We start from the raw sequence: 15,062 nt of genomic DNA on the forward strand, positions 1-15,062 counted from the left end.
TTTCCACAGCCTCAAATTAAGTCTGATTATGGTTCCCATGGTACCTTACTTAGAAAAAAGAAACTAGTTTCTAATAGACATTTCTAAAAAAAAAAAAAAAAAAAAAAAAAAAATGTTTAAACATTTTCACTGTTGCATTTGTTTTTTAAGGAGGTGATAATCTGATAGTTCTTAAGCCGTTTACACTTCCAGTAATGCCTAGTAATGTTTGAGAATGACATTCACGGATGTTATTCCGTGCTGTAGACTAGAGCTGCGCGTTTAATCGTTAAAAGATCCCGATCTCGATCCAAAGACCCACGCGATCTTATTCCTAAATGACAACGATTCGCCTGTCTATTAAACCTTTGACAAGTCCAATCATAGCGAACATTCAAATCTGCGTTCACGCTGTCACTGAACCAGAGAGAGCAGTTGTCATGCATGAAATGGCTTCACAAACAGTCTTTTCAACAACTCAGAATCAGTATTTCCGTGTTACAAATGTTCAAATTATATCAGAAGTTCTGAGATAAAAGTTTATAGTTCGGATATAAACACTGATTTATGTCTACACTAGCGATCAAAATAAAGCACATCCCCTTTTGAAAGTTAATAGACGCATCAAATGAATAAGATTGTATCAATTACATCGTTATGCCAAAAGGTGGCGACAAGTGACTTACATTTATTTGTCTTTGAATCATTAATTCAAGAGATTAATTTAAAGGTGCTGATTCATCCAGTAAATGAAACGAGTGAAGGATTTATGAGCAAGTCATTGAATTATTCATTCAAACCGATTTCTTTTTTAAACATCTTAACTGAAGCAATTAACATTATGTCAGAATCTCTAGTACATTACTTGTTTTTTTGTTTAGTTGTCTGTTGAATCTTGCAAAAAAATTGTGATTCTCAGTTCATCCAGAATCGTGCAGCTCTACTGTAGACAGCCAATCAGCTTTCTTGCCGCTAAAAACAAACATTTTGGAGGGAAAAGACTAATGGGCCGTTCAACTAAAAACTGAAAACTTTTTATGCGTCTTGGCCATTCATTTACACAACAACGCAAACTTTTGAAATCGGGCTTCAAAGCCATTATCGACTTTAGCCGCTTTTCCGAAACCTTGTGAACGGTGATAGTTTTGACAACGTTGTCGTCTGTACACGAAAAAAAAGCAAAAAAAAAAAAAAAACGTTTTTAGTACATAGTCGTCTAAACACCCTAAATATAAATGGAATCGATACATAAAATGCTTAATATTAAAGGTGAATGAGAAACAGCGAGTGCTCTTTGCCATTGCAGCTGTTTATCTGCAGTGAAAGCACAAGTCTATCTGGGTTCACGAAACCATTCACGTTTGAAAGCATTCAGTCGGCATGCCAAATACCCCCGTATGTCGCTCTTCATTTGCGTAAAGTTAAACACATCTCAACTTTGCCACATCGTTGGACACGCCTGTAGCCTGTCGGTGGAAATCTTCAGCTCTCCATTAAAATGACTGGGATCATGTGGCTTTATGGCTGGCGGTGTGAACGGCGAACCCTCACCTGCGGTATGACCCCCACAGCTTTCCTCAAGCTCTCCAAACTAACATCACGAATGTTCTGGCCTGCGACGTAGATGTTGCCCTGCTGTGGCTCGTAGAAACGAAAGAGCAATCGGACAATTGTGCTCTTCCTGGAAGAAATTAAAAACATTCTTAAAGCACGGTCTCAACTGTGACCAACATAAAGACACTTTGCACGAACTCAGTACAAAACAGGACTTTTCAATTGTTCTGTTGTTTTAACAAAGGGTCAGCGAAGTTTATATCAGCTATTGGCATAGAGTTTTAAATGCATTACATTTTTAACAACTTAAAATATAAAAAAACTGTGAAAATCGTAGTCTGTGAAAACTGTCCGTTTCAAACTTCTGTTCACCCCTGAACAGAGAAGAGCTCTGCCGGGAGTACATCTGAGCTTTTAATGTTGGTTGGCATTTGCTGATAAACTTATAAACCCACAAATTAAAATGTGCTTAATTTTTTTCTCAAAACTTTGGTAACAGGGTTAAGCTTGACAAATGCTGATGACAACTGTGTAAAGCAAATGGTCTGAGATTATATACTTGACTTCCTGCCATGCTTTAAAAAGCGTTGAAATTATGAAATTTCAATCATATCACAGTTTTAAACGGCAATAATCAAACTTATCTAATAGTTCTCATAACTCTTGCCTTTATTGTTGTATTTCTAAGTAATAGGGCTCCAATTTGTACCCTATTGTGCCAAGATCAGAAGTTCAGTGAAAGCTGAAGGTAAAAGTAAACCTTCCCTGGAGCACTTACCCAGATCCACTGCCACCAACAATGGCCACCTTTTTCCCAGCAGGGACTTCAAAGGAAACCCCGTCAAGCACCTTTTGTCCCTCCAAGTACTCAAAATACACATCCTCAAACCTGATGGTGGCTTCCTGGGGAGCAACGAGCAGCGGCGGGGCCATTTCTTTCTCCTTCAGGGCACAGAGGTTAAAAAAAAAGAAGAAAGAAAACACATTTGGCAGTCTGAAGTGTACGTTTTGAGGCTTGAAACAGAGGAGTTTCTTCTCAAACGGGTTTCGCCGACAATCGATTGTAATGGCGTCGTCTAAAACAATAGAACCCGGCACATTTACTCTAACTCTACACACAGATGCGTTAGAGAAATCAAATTAGGGTCTCGCAATAATGGCTTGATGGGCAGTGCTGTCATGCGGTGAAAACCATTACTGATCGCGGCGAACAATCAGACAGATTTTATACACGGTAATTACAGGCTGCATTTGAAATTAGCCAAACGAAGAATGAGATTCATCAACCTCCCCCCACTAACGCCATGAAAGACAGGAAACACTCAAATGTTTTCAAAATCAAAACAAATACTAGGACGAACGACATGCTTTAGAGCTCCAATTTGTAATATTCAAATATAAAAGAAAGCTCTTGTCGTGGTATTTTAAAAAGCTCTGACATTTTAGGACGGCTAACGCGAATAATACAGCTCCATTCACAGGGTATTCCTTTCACATTATAATAACCCAGTGAAGCGGCGGAGCAGGCCGCAGTGAAGGCCTAGCACACCTTTATTTTCGTGTCCACGTTGAGCAGCGTGAAGAGCGTGTTCATGTCGATGAGGGCCTGTCTGGTCTCTCGGTACACGGTGCCCAGGAAGTTGAGTGGCAGCGAGAGCTGGAAGAGCAGCCCGTTCACCATCACTAGATCTCCCACAGTCATGGTCCCTACAGCAGAAAGAAGCCAGAGTACCGATTACACCCTGTTTACACAAACACTTTTTTTTAATAGAGGGTGTGCATTGACGTCACTTTCCCGACGGAAATGAGTGGCAGAAGAGCTGCTGTGTGACTGCGTTTAACAGGGGAAACTGCGAAAACTAAAGGTTGGACTCGATATAAGTGTTCCTTACAACTTACCAAAGATCCAGTGATCCATAGATATTGATATGCTTCCAGGAATCATGTTTCCTGACATTTATATGTGCCTGGTTTCAACGCCGGGGAAATACATAAAGCAAATTTGCCTGTGAACGCTTTATATAAATATAATATTTGTAGGTCTAAATCTGGGTGATCACTTATATCAATGTTATATATATATATATATATATATATATATATATATATATATATATATATATATATATATCATCATATCGTCCAGCCCTAAAACCTGTATAGTTTTTTGTCAGTGTTTATTTAAAAACATCCAATTATGCAAAATATACAATGGTAAATATTTAATTGATGAGTTGTCAATACAATATATAGGGCATGATTTTACCCCTAAATTGACCATATTGACACAAAATGATAACTGCAAATCCACGTTTCTCTGGCTGGATCCAGTTGTTTCTGTGAATTGTAGCGATCCATTCGCTTCTCTGCTCTGAAGCTTTCGGCAGTCTGTAAAAATATACCTCAGATTTCTTGTAAAATCTAGTTGTACAGTCAATCTCAAAGCTCTTTCCCGTTTTAGATGTGTTTTTGGCGGCATGTACGCTGAAAACCAATGCTGCCGCTCAGTGTTTTTGCCACTCAGTGTGTGTAACCGCAGTCACTCCGGCTGACGGTGACGTCACATGCTTTCCCTCTATTGGTTGGATTGGGAACATTCAGCTCTTATTTTATCATCGTACAACTGCATGTTGATGAAGCACTACAAAAGAAGCTAACCGGTCCTAGAATTTGAACCAATTAAGGTAAAAGACTTCAGTACAGCCCTAAAGGTTTCATCTAGTGATGAAAATGAGACATCACTGATTTTCACCTGCCATTATGCCTTTGCTTGCCAGCACCATAATGGCGGTGAGGCCGACGGTGAAGATGGCGCTCTGACCGAAATTCAGCAAGGCCAGAGTAGAGGTCGTCTTCAGAGAGGACGACTCGTACACCTTCAGGAAACCGTCATACCGCTCAGACTCATACTTCTCATTGTTGAAATACTGAAAGAGAAACAGAGAAAGACCTTGGGAAAAGAGCACAAAGAACTACTAAAGCTACTAAAGAAAGGTCATGCCTGTTTGAAATAAAAGACATTCTGTAAGAGCAAATCCGTCATTTTGAATTTTACTTGATATTGTAGAACTAACTGGAATCACATACAATGAATACAATGCCAGTATGCAGTGACATCGAATGGTAATAACTATGGTATTTTGGCATTTATCATGCTAATATAGTATCATAACCATAGTATATGATTACATTCATATACTATGACATTTTCATGCCAAGGTACTAAAAGAAACATGAGATAATCATTATTTTTATTCAACTAAACCAATAAACCCTTTTAAGTGTCATCATCTAAGCAGCTCTCAGGCCTCTGGGACGTGAACTGAAGCGTGTAACAGCACCCATGCCACATGCTGCTGATGCCTCAATCACATATCCAGATGTCATTAAAGCTACAACTGCATCTCTCCAAATATCAGCAGCTGAGCAAACCACAGGCTAATGCCTTCACAGGCTCGGGGCTGAGGCCGAGTGGCTCAAACATCTGACTCTTCAGCGGGGAGAGTGACGGCGTGCAGACAGATGCAGAGAGTGTGTGGCTCTGAAATACAAGTGCGCCACAATTAATTAGCTCTGAAATGTGGCGAACGGAGGAGTGGCGATAAACAGAGACTGTTGTTTATGTGGAGGAGAGAGACAGGATTATGAAGAGCACCAGAGCAAACAAGATAAAAAAACTGAGCACTGCTTTTCTCCCCCAACACATTAATATACAGGCACACATCTGGCCTAGCGATAAAGCTTATAGAGGTCGACCGATTTATCGATTGCTGTTATCGGCAAACATTATACCGATAGATTTCCGGCTTGTGTCCATTACTGTGCGCTGCCATTATACAGTACGAGAGCGGCCTCTAGAGGCCAAATAAAAGCTATCACTGACGCCTGGTGGAGTTTGTTTTGACACGCGAGACCGTACGCTGCACAGAGCGGGACACTTCAGTTTAGATGCGGATTTAAAACAGACAATCAAACCGTGTGTATACAGGACACCACAGTGCATGCTTTCACTATAAAGTAATTCATTTGTTGACTGGATGTTGCATTAGTAGAGAAAGAACAGCAGTATGTTTCAATCGAGACTGAGAGGACGCTAACATTAGTACCTCGAGCAGTTAAACAGTGGGATCTGTTTGCATTAGTTTATATCCAGCTGGTCATTTTAATGCATTCCTTTGCAAGCAAAGTTGCATATTTAAAGCTAATTGACATGTTCAAAAGCTGACAGAAACAAACGAATTGGAAAAGCATCTGATTTCAGTTCTTTTTTTTATCGTCACTGTAATACATATTTTGATTAGATAATCATCAAGTGTTCTAACACAGAAGCAAATAAAGCGTGAAAGTATACATACAATATGCATGTGTCTATTTCCAATGCTATGGCCTTTGTGTAGACATTTAAAGATGATCTTTAAGCATGACTGATTGGATTTATATGAAATGGTATGACACTTTATAATAAGAGTCCATCTGTAACATTAAGGTTTATAAATGTTGTTGAAATATTGCTCATTGACATAATTAATTTCAACATTTACGAACGCTTTTTTAAATTTTAAAGTTGTATCTTTTAGCATTAATGCACTATGAACAAATGTGAACGAATAATCGGTTACCGGTTGACCTCTACATGATATATCAATTTCACTCAAATGATTCATTTAAAAACTACTGTGTGTAGCTCGAAGATGTAGAGCTTGATTTTCATAAAAACAAAAATACACAAAGTAACTGTTAAATTTGTGTCTAAAATGTAAATTACCGAATACTAACTACTAGCTTATTGAATGTTATATAATAGCAATATCACACAATTGTGCTTTTAGTTGGAATATTAGCACAGCATATGGTATATATTGAATAATAATAAAAAAATCTCTCTCTACTGTGGTGTTAAGGAGATAGATGGTGCATCTTGTTAGCATTACAACGATAATCTCAGCGCCTTTATGAAATCATAACGGACAGCTCTCCTGGACTGCCGTGACATTCAGAACATTTCATTACAGCTCATCAAACTCAGCTAAGACTCCTGTGCCAATTATCAGAGCAAGCGAAAAGCAGGATTGTTTCGCAAGTGTGTCGTCTTTAAAGACGTGCACAGTGCTGTCAGAAAGAGTGTTTAGAGAGAAACAGACAGATATAGGTGCTAGTGTAACGGATTTGGAGTGGGTGGAGATCTCATTATGCATGCACACTGGCTTAAAGTGACATTAAATCCACATGCACTGACGGCAATGACAGAAAACAAAAGATATCTGCTCTTGAACACAACAGACTGAGATGAAGGGCAGAAGATCTGAGGGTTGAGACAGAGCAGAGCACAACAGCTGTTAGGAAATAAGATGCTTGTATGTAAAGGTCTTGAAGTATTCCTGACACAACACCTTTCACTGATTACAACATATTATACGACTGCATAATTCAAATGTGTCTAACTGAACAACATTGCATGTGGAAACTTAAGTGACATTAATTTGCAGTACAATACAAAATGTATAAATATGAAGAGATATATAAAGTGATTTAAAGTGCTGTATTTTAGAGTAACTTTTATATGCCATTGCTGTTAACTTCAAAGAAACCTTAATAAAAACAGAGCATACATGCATGAAAAGTGGCTTCAGTAGTTTTAGTTGCATGCATTGCACACCAATACAGTGATAACGACCAAGCATAACTTGAAATATGAATAATGAAATAATGTTTTACTGGTTTAGATGCAAACCAATAACCTGGTAATGCAAAAAAGCAAACACTTTTTTTTAAAACAGGTTATTTCCCAGTAGTGACATCAACACATAATTATCTGTGTGTCTTCCAAAAATGTTGCCCCAAATGATCAAGCCGCTGCTGAGTGCAGCAAACCTGCAGAACTGTTATTTGTAACTTTTTCCATTTGTTAAAACAGAACGTAATAAACCCGATTTTTTTTTTTAATTACATTTTAATTGTAAAAATTGCTGTAATTTAAAGGGATAGTTCACCTAAACCTACAACTCTGTCATCATTTACTCGCCCTCATGCCTTTTGTTCCTTTTCGGAATAGAAATGAAATGAAAATATTTTTAATATTATCTAAATTTTCAGTCTATCCATTGAAAGTCAAGGCAATCTGCATTTTCAAGCTTCAAAACGTTCAAAAGACATTGTAAAAGTAATCCATATTAATTGGTGACTGTTTGAGACTGACAACCACATTTACTTAAAGGTATGATTCTCAAAAGACCTTCGTGACAATAGTGTCTGAATCGAGCAACCGAAGTCAAGTCTGTGTTCTATTCGTGACTATCACATGTATCATATTATTGAAGACATTCATAAAACTGGAAAGTCTGATCACGAAACGACACAAGAATCCAATCAAGGTGCATGTTCATCAGTCAAATCTTAATTAAGAGCAGCTTTTATATATCGGAGTTAGGGCTGCATGATCAATCGTGATCATTTCTGCTTCTCGATTCATTAAAAATAACTGTTGCAATATTTGCCCCGCTGATTATTTGTTTTGAAAACATTTTTTAATTTAGACATTTCCTTTATATTGGATTGGGAAGAAGCCTCCACTATCGTTCCTGCGTGTGCGAGCTGCTGCTACTAAATGTGCCAGTGAACCTTCTCTGACGAACTGTAATAAATCCAAACATGAATCTCGACCACATTGTTAGCGATCATGGTTGATTAATAAATGCAGTCTCTGCAATCTCTGTGCTTCAATACAAAGTAAAAATGAACAACTTGGAATTAATATTGGGAATTTAATTTTACACGTTTTAGCTTTTGAGAAAAGCTTCTTAAGGTTTTACCAGTTTGCATAATGTAAAGCAGTTGAAAACTACATAGCCGTCATCAGCTTGCAGTGTCTAGCCATTTCAAAGATGAAAATGACTAAAAGAAATAAAAGGACGACAAGTATCGTTCTTGTGGCCTGTCTGTTTAAATTTGGATTTGTGGAGCGATCTGAATCTGTGGTCTGTCTCAATTAATGGTTAAACTGATAATCATGATTATTTTGCTCAAAACTTATAATCGTGATTAATCACAAAACTGACTGGTGCAGCTCCAGTGGAGAGACTGCCTGAATATGAAACCTTTGAATGACACAAACGGCTCATATCGTCTTCTCTGCAAGCAAACCAAACCACACATGAAAACCCACAACACTCGTATATGCCTCTATAATACTGTATGACATGGCAGACAATTAGTGATCCAGCAAAACGCAATCCCTATCATGTTTTTTGCTAGAAAACAAGCACACAAATAAAAAAAACAAAGTTGACTTTACTCAGGCGTGTCACAAATGTTGCAGTGACAATGCAGATGATGATGTGACCCACCTTAACAGTCTCATAATTGAGGAGAGAGTCGATGGCAGCATTTCCAGCCTCATTATCAGCCTTATTCATCTGGATCCTGAACTGCGTCCTGATCAAAGACAGACGAGTGATTAGTACAACAGTTTGTTAATGTAACAAACAACGGCTGCTATTTGACAGACACATACAGTACCTCCATTGTGTGAAAGCGACTGTGAACGCGCTGTACGCCGAGAGGGTCCCGAGAGTGACCAGAGCAAACTGACCCCCGCATTTATAATACTGCAAAGAAACAGGAAAATAGCTGTGGGTTACTGAAAGAGCAACTGAATATCAGGCACATCAGCACATGTGGGACACCACTATACACGATTATCACGGGTCCTGGCGTTAATACCTCCTGTGACCGCACTTCAATTAAACTTTGGATGTGTGCGCTTCACATGATCGGTGTCACATGACGCTAAGAATACTGAAGATGTCAGCTGAAATCTTGTACATGTCTCCGTATGTGCTCATCTGGTTCTCAAATGATCTTCTCATTGAAGGGGAAGATTATCAGTGAATAAATAACACAAAGATATCATTTGACTTCAGGAGATTAGAAAAACAGAGCTGGACTTCCGAGCTCATTCTTGAACACTAGCATTAATGATGTGTCACACTTCTGATGAAGTCTCATATTAGCCTGAGGAACCAAGAATGATTTTTATTCTATATATTCACTGTGATTTAATATATAAATGGCCTGGTGAATGTCAACAAAAAGTCATTTCCAGTACTAATTAAGTACAGGAATATCCACTGAAAATAAAGACAGTGCATTTCATCATAAAAACTGTATTTGACTATCTATAGTTGTAGTGTTCTTGTTAACACAGACTCAGAGTGTTTTATGTCACATACATAATGCACAGGCAGGGAAATTCTTGTCCTGCTGATTATCTCTAACAAAAACAACAACTCAGTTTTAAAGACTCCAAGCTTTATAAAGCAGATTCATCTCAGTATATTTTTTTCAGTAAATGCTGACAATGCATCAACTGAATTTTTTGTAAATGTTGCTTGTTATTGCAATTTCAGCTAATACTGAATTGATTCCTCTGTCACGTAGTCTTGCGTTTGAACGGAAAAATACACACACAATTGTCAAAATATCCTTGTAAACAGTCTTGAATGTAAACATTGAGAAAGAAAACATGTGTAACAGTACATTGGATTCATGCATTAGTCTTAAAGTGGCAGCAGCCTAATACACCTGCTAGGGCTGTGCGATATAGCTAAAAAATGTATCACGATTTAATGTTTCATATCGTTCGGTATCGATAATTATTGACATTTTTTATAACCTTCTTTTTTTTGGTAGAAAAGTTTGATTTGAGTTTTATGTATCCACATTAAGGCAAACAACAAATTATATTAGTTTTAGCAATCAAAAACAAAATAAAATTTTAACTCTTTATGTCTTATATTAAGATAAAAAAGTGTTAAAGAAACACTTGAACTTGTTAATAAAATGTTACAAATTGTGTGCAATGAAGTGTAAACGTAGAACAATCAAGGCAAACTTTGAGGTAGATTAACACGGTAATTCACGGTTCGGTTTGAGAGGATACAGTGGTGTCACGGTTCGGTACGTTTTCGATACAGCAAAAAGAAAGAAATGCCAGAGAAATTTCCTTGATTTAAAAAATATATATATAAAAAGAAAAAATTTCTACATCTTAAAACTTTTAGTTTTATAAATGGGGGTATAGGATAAACAACTCATGTTTTGGTCATCACATTAAAACATCTAAATATAAAAAAATAGTTTTGAAGTGCTGGAAAACGATGTGTGACGTACTTGAAAGCATTTTACTATTCCTGCCACACTTCCATGGTTACAGTTAGTGCTACTACATTAAATCCATGGTGAGTGTTGCTGATCTGTGGACTTAAAGCCTATAACTAGTTCATTCACGGCAAAATGTTTCTCCTGGTTTCCACGTCAGCGCTGTTTGATCTAATAGAGATCTACGGTTAATAACGGAGAAATTTGAATGTTTCTCACTAGATCTCGCAGCGATGTTATTACTTCAGTGGCAAATTCAAATGCTTTCTTTACTGGACCTCTTAGCGCTGTGTAGTAACAGTGCCGCTTGATCAATATGTGAACGGCCCCTAAGATCTACGGGCAATGCGCACGCATTTTAATGAAAATATCGAGCGTTATTTCGAACATTTTTGATAAATACCGATACCGCTTTATCGCTCAGCCCTAATACCTGCTGCCATCAGTGTCATTAATGTTAATCAAGAAGAAAAAGAAAATCACTCCCTGATCTTGACTGAATAACTGCTGTAACTTTAATAAGTATTTATCTATATTTTATTTATAAAAAGGAAACTATGCAGGGTTATTTTACATTTGATTTCAATTTCTGAACTTTGTTTAGTTATATTTATTTGTGCTATTGCTAATTTGCTTATTTGTTCTTGTATACTTTTTGAAATTGATATAAGTTAGTCTAGTTTTAGTTAAATGTTCTTTAAGCTGCTGTCTTTTGTTAATGGTATTCAGCTGCAACAGAATGATTTGCAAAAAGACAAAATACATGTTTTTTACCATATTATAATCGAAACTGGGAATTGATAAGAATCGGAATCGATAACCAGAATTGGAATTGAAATTGCTAAAATTCAAACAATACCTAACCCTAGGTAGACAACTTTTAGTCATGCATCAATTATATCGGCCCTCCAAAACAGTTTTGGTCAGAAATGAAAATTAATTTCCAGCTGAATGTTTTCATCTGCTAAGATTACAGTGCACATAGTATAATCAACAGCAGCAATGAATGCACTTTTTGAACATTGTTCTCTTTTATCCTATAAATGTTGTATTATGAAAGCAACAAGCCATTTGACCCCAGTTAAAGGGAGATTTGGTGCTCTTCATTTTGTCCAAGACTCCAAGAACAGACTTTATCTGTGGTAGAATTGTGGTTTTATATGAAGATTTCATTTGGACTTACCAAAATGCTGCTGACTAGTATCATTTCAAAGAGCGTAGGCCCCAGGTTGAAGACCAGAGCACTGAGCACAAAGCTAATTCCTCGAGTGCCGCGGTCAATAGCTTTGGACAGCGCTCCGGTCTGCCTGCTCAGGTGGAAGCCCAGATCCAGGTTATGAAGATGGAGAAACACGTTCTTGGCTATCCTCCTGATGGAGCTCTGAGCCACTTTCCCAAACACAGCGTTCCTCAGCTCATTGAAGAGAGCCGCTCCGGCACGGGACACACCGTCTGAAAACACACACACACTTTCAATGAAATACTGCCAACAGACTGAAAACTTAAAAGTACAGAAAGGAAAAGCAGCATGAAGTGTGTGCCAGTTAATCTTCGTAGTTGCTGGATAAACAGAGGGAGTCACTGCGTGAGGCAGAGACGACTGCCTCTAATAAATCCTAATATATCGGAGGCAGTCGTGGCACTCTTAAGCCCGTTAATGACAAATATGAAGAGCCTAACATTGCATGCATGCATGTTAACAAGCTTCAGGGAATATATTCACAGTCATAGACAACAGTGCACTTCTTCACTCAAGAGCCTCGTTAAACCAGCCAACATCCCATCACATACGGGTGCAGTTTAAACACTTCTTGACCCATTAGTATATCTGACTCACTGTATAGTAGGGCTGTGCGATATGAAAGAAAAAAAAACGATCATGTTTTTTGGACCATATTGCAATGTCAATTTTAATCACGATTTTGTACAACATTATTTCTCTAGACCTGCATCTCGTGTTTTTAACTGCAAATACGTGTTCTGTGTGAATGACCTACTCTGCTTTGCCAGAGTAATTTGTCATGTAAATCTATGATACATCGTCTCTCCTGTATCCAAAATATTCCCAAACCACGGATGTTGATTTTATTTATTTTTTATTTTTGGGCCCTGTTTCTGTGATTTCTTCTATATTGTTATGATGAACCCACTCGGTTCTGTTCTCTATGGTTTAGAAATAGAGCAAGGTCACATCGTGATTTTATTACCATTTTGATTAATCACACTGCCCTACTGTATAGCAGCTTTCCAACATTAACACAGTATAGATAATAAGTGCATGATATCATTTCAAACTAAATTAAGGAACGAACGAAGTTCATTTGGAGTTGTGATGATGGTTCAAATCAGCTACTCAGTGCAAACTTTTCGAAAAACGTTGCGAAAGCATTTAAACGCCTCTTAACAGACATTGGTCCATGATGATTGTGTAATAGGCAGAGGTGTTGCAGTGACTTGGGAGGTGGGCATACTTTTCGCTTACCTCACCTGCATACACATGCAATTATTCTAAGTATATTTAACCACTTATTTTAAGGTATTTGAGGTCCTGAGGGTATTAAGATGCGTTTTGGTCGATCGAATAACAAGTAGACGAGGGTTTTTAATCTATCTCTTTCTTTTGTGGCTGTTTTCATATGTGTTTTCGACTACCTCTGGAAGTGGTTGAAAGTGGACAAGCTTGAAACGTTTTAGATCCCATTTACACCTGTATTTAGCGTCGTCCACTTGTGATCCAATCGACCAGGCATCTTAATACCAGGTGGAAACGGTCTTTGTTAAGCTGTTGGCTGGTAAAGATGCTATATGTCTTTTTTTTTTTTTTACTGTACTAAAGCATAAAATACCATAATAGGAAGAAGCACAAGCAAACAACAGGCAGAGGATTCGGTTTGTTCCCAAAGCCTTTCGCAAATGGCCATGTTCACAAACAATAGCCGTGTTTCCATTACAGATTTGCGATATTTTCTAAATGTCGATAAAAAACTATTGCGAAATGACGGCGTTTCCATTAACCGATGTTATGCGACTGAAACGTATTTTTTTCCTCTCACGATAAGTCAATCCAAACATCGTGGCAACGGATGTTGGTAGGTTTACGTATATCACAGTCACCGCACTGGCCATCATTCGTAATGGAAGGAGACGTAGGCGTGTTATACAAGCATTAATGGCAAGGAAAGCAAGAAAAGGGGTTTCTGGGTGTTTCTCCCTCATATCTGCTTCAAGGTCTTGATTGTGGCATTTCTTTGAGGTTTAGAATCCAGTATTCCCGTAGTACTTTTGTCTTTTATGAGTTTAATGAAAAACTCTGTCTCGTCTTCTGTCCAAACATACCTCACCATCTTTAAAGAATGATCGACTGTTACGTATGTCAGGTGACCTATAAATGCACAAAAACTGTTTCAGTTGCAGTTTAGCTAAATATTCCTTTTTCGACTGCCTGAAAAACCACCTCATGCGAGCGTAAAACTCTTTTGGGAGTTTTTGCGAAATTGAAATGTTTACACAATGGGCGTATTTGCAATTTCAATTTGCGCAATATGAAGGGTAATGGAAACATGGCTAATGACTTGTCCAAAATGACTACACTACTGAAAATAGGTGAGAGTGCTCTGGAGACACGAGTTAAAACATGATCACACTGGAGGGCTGCGTTATAGCTGAAGTTGTAATTATAAATTAAATTGTGATTCTTGAAATTGAAGAACTTTACAACACTGACAGTTCTTTAGGTGTAATACTGTAACACTGCTCCAAAGCAATCTGTATTATATAAAGCCCAATATAAATAAACATGACTTGAATAGTGTGTCGAATTGCAGAGCTGTTGCAAACATCGCTGTGATCAGACGCTTTCTTAACTGTAGGAAAGCACACAACGCATATTTACATGCTCATCTAAACGTCGCTCACAGCTGTGCTGGAATGTTTGCATACATTTTACTGTTACTTCCTTATTTTGTGCTTATTATGGATGCGTCAAGATGGTTGACTAGTCATCCAACAACCTACTAGTCGACCAGTGAGGTTAACTTATCAGTTGATTTAGATGCATGTAAATAAGATTTTGTTTTGTAAATAAAAAAAGTGAAGAATTTAGACTTATAAAGCTGTCTAATTACACAGGGCTGGTTTATAATCATTAATTAGTTCATTTTTAACTCAGATTTCAAGTGTCAAAAATGAACTTGACCTGAACATCCGATTAAGGTTTTATTTGCTTGTGGCATTCAAAACCACTCTTAGTGCATCACATTCCCAGCTTCAGGATGAATAGTGCCTCGAATACAATATCAATCAACACAAATTCTGCACAGATAATCTGTGCCTTGCAGCGCACACACAAATCACACAAGCAGCAGCACGGAGAA

At 37.7% G+C, this 15,062-nt stretch overlaps 1 protein-coding gene across 1 annotated transcript in view; it reads right to left on the minus strand.

Moving 5' to 3' along the window:
- Nucleotides 1–15,062, minus strand: part of abcb7 (ATP-binding cassette, sub-family B (MDR/TAP), member 7) — a 45,931-nt gene that overhangs the window by 13,666 nt on the left and 17,203 nt on the right. Inside the window, exons 6-12 of the mRNA XM_084132963.1 lie at nt 11,873–12,141; nt 9,049–9,137; nt 8,877–8,964; nt 4,286–4,460; nt 3,083–3,240; nt 2,312–2,475; nt 1,531–1,660 (exon numbers count right to left, since the gene is read on the minus strand). Of these exons, the coding sequence (XP_083989089.1) occupies nt 1,531–1,660; nt 2,312–2,475; nt 3,083–3,240; nt 4,286–4,460; nt 8,877–8,964; nt 9,049–9,137; nt 11,873–12,141 (1,073 nt within the window). The remainder of the gene's footprint in view (nt 1–1,530; nt 1,661–2,311; nt 2,476–3,082; nt 3,241–4,285; nt 4,461–8,876; nt 8,965–9,048; nt 9,138–11,872; nt 12,142–15,062) is intronic.

This window comes from Abramis brama, assembly GCF_963993115.1.
Source record: "Abramis brama genome assembly, chromosome: 13".
NCBI classification, from domain to species: Eukaryota; Metazoa; Chordata; class Actinopteri; order Cypriniformes; family Leuciscidae; genus Abramis; species Abramis brama.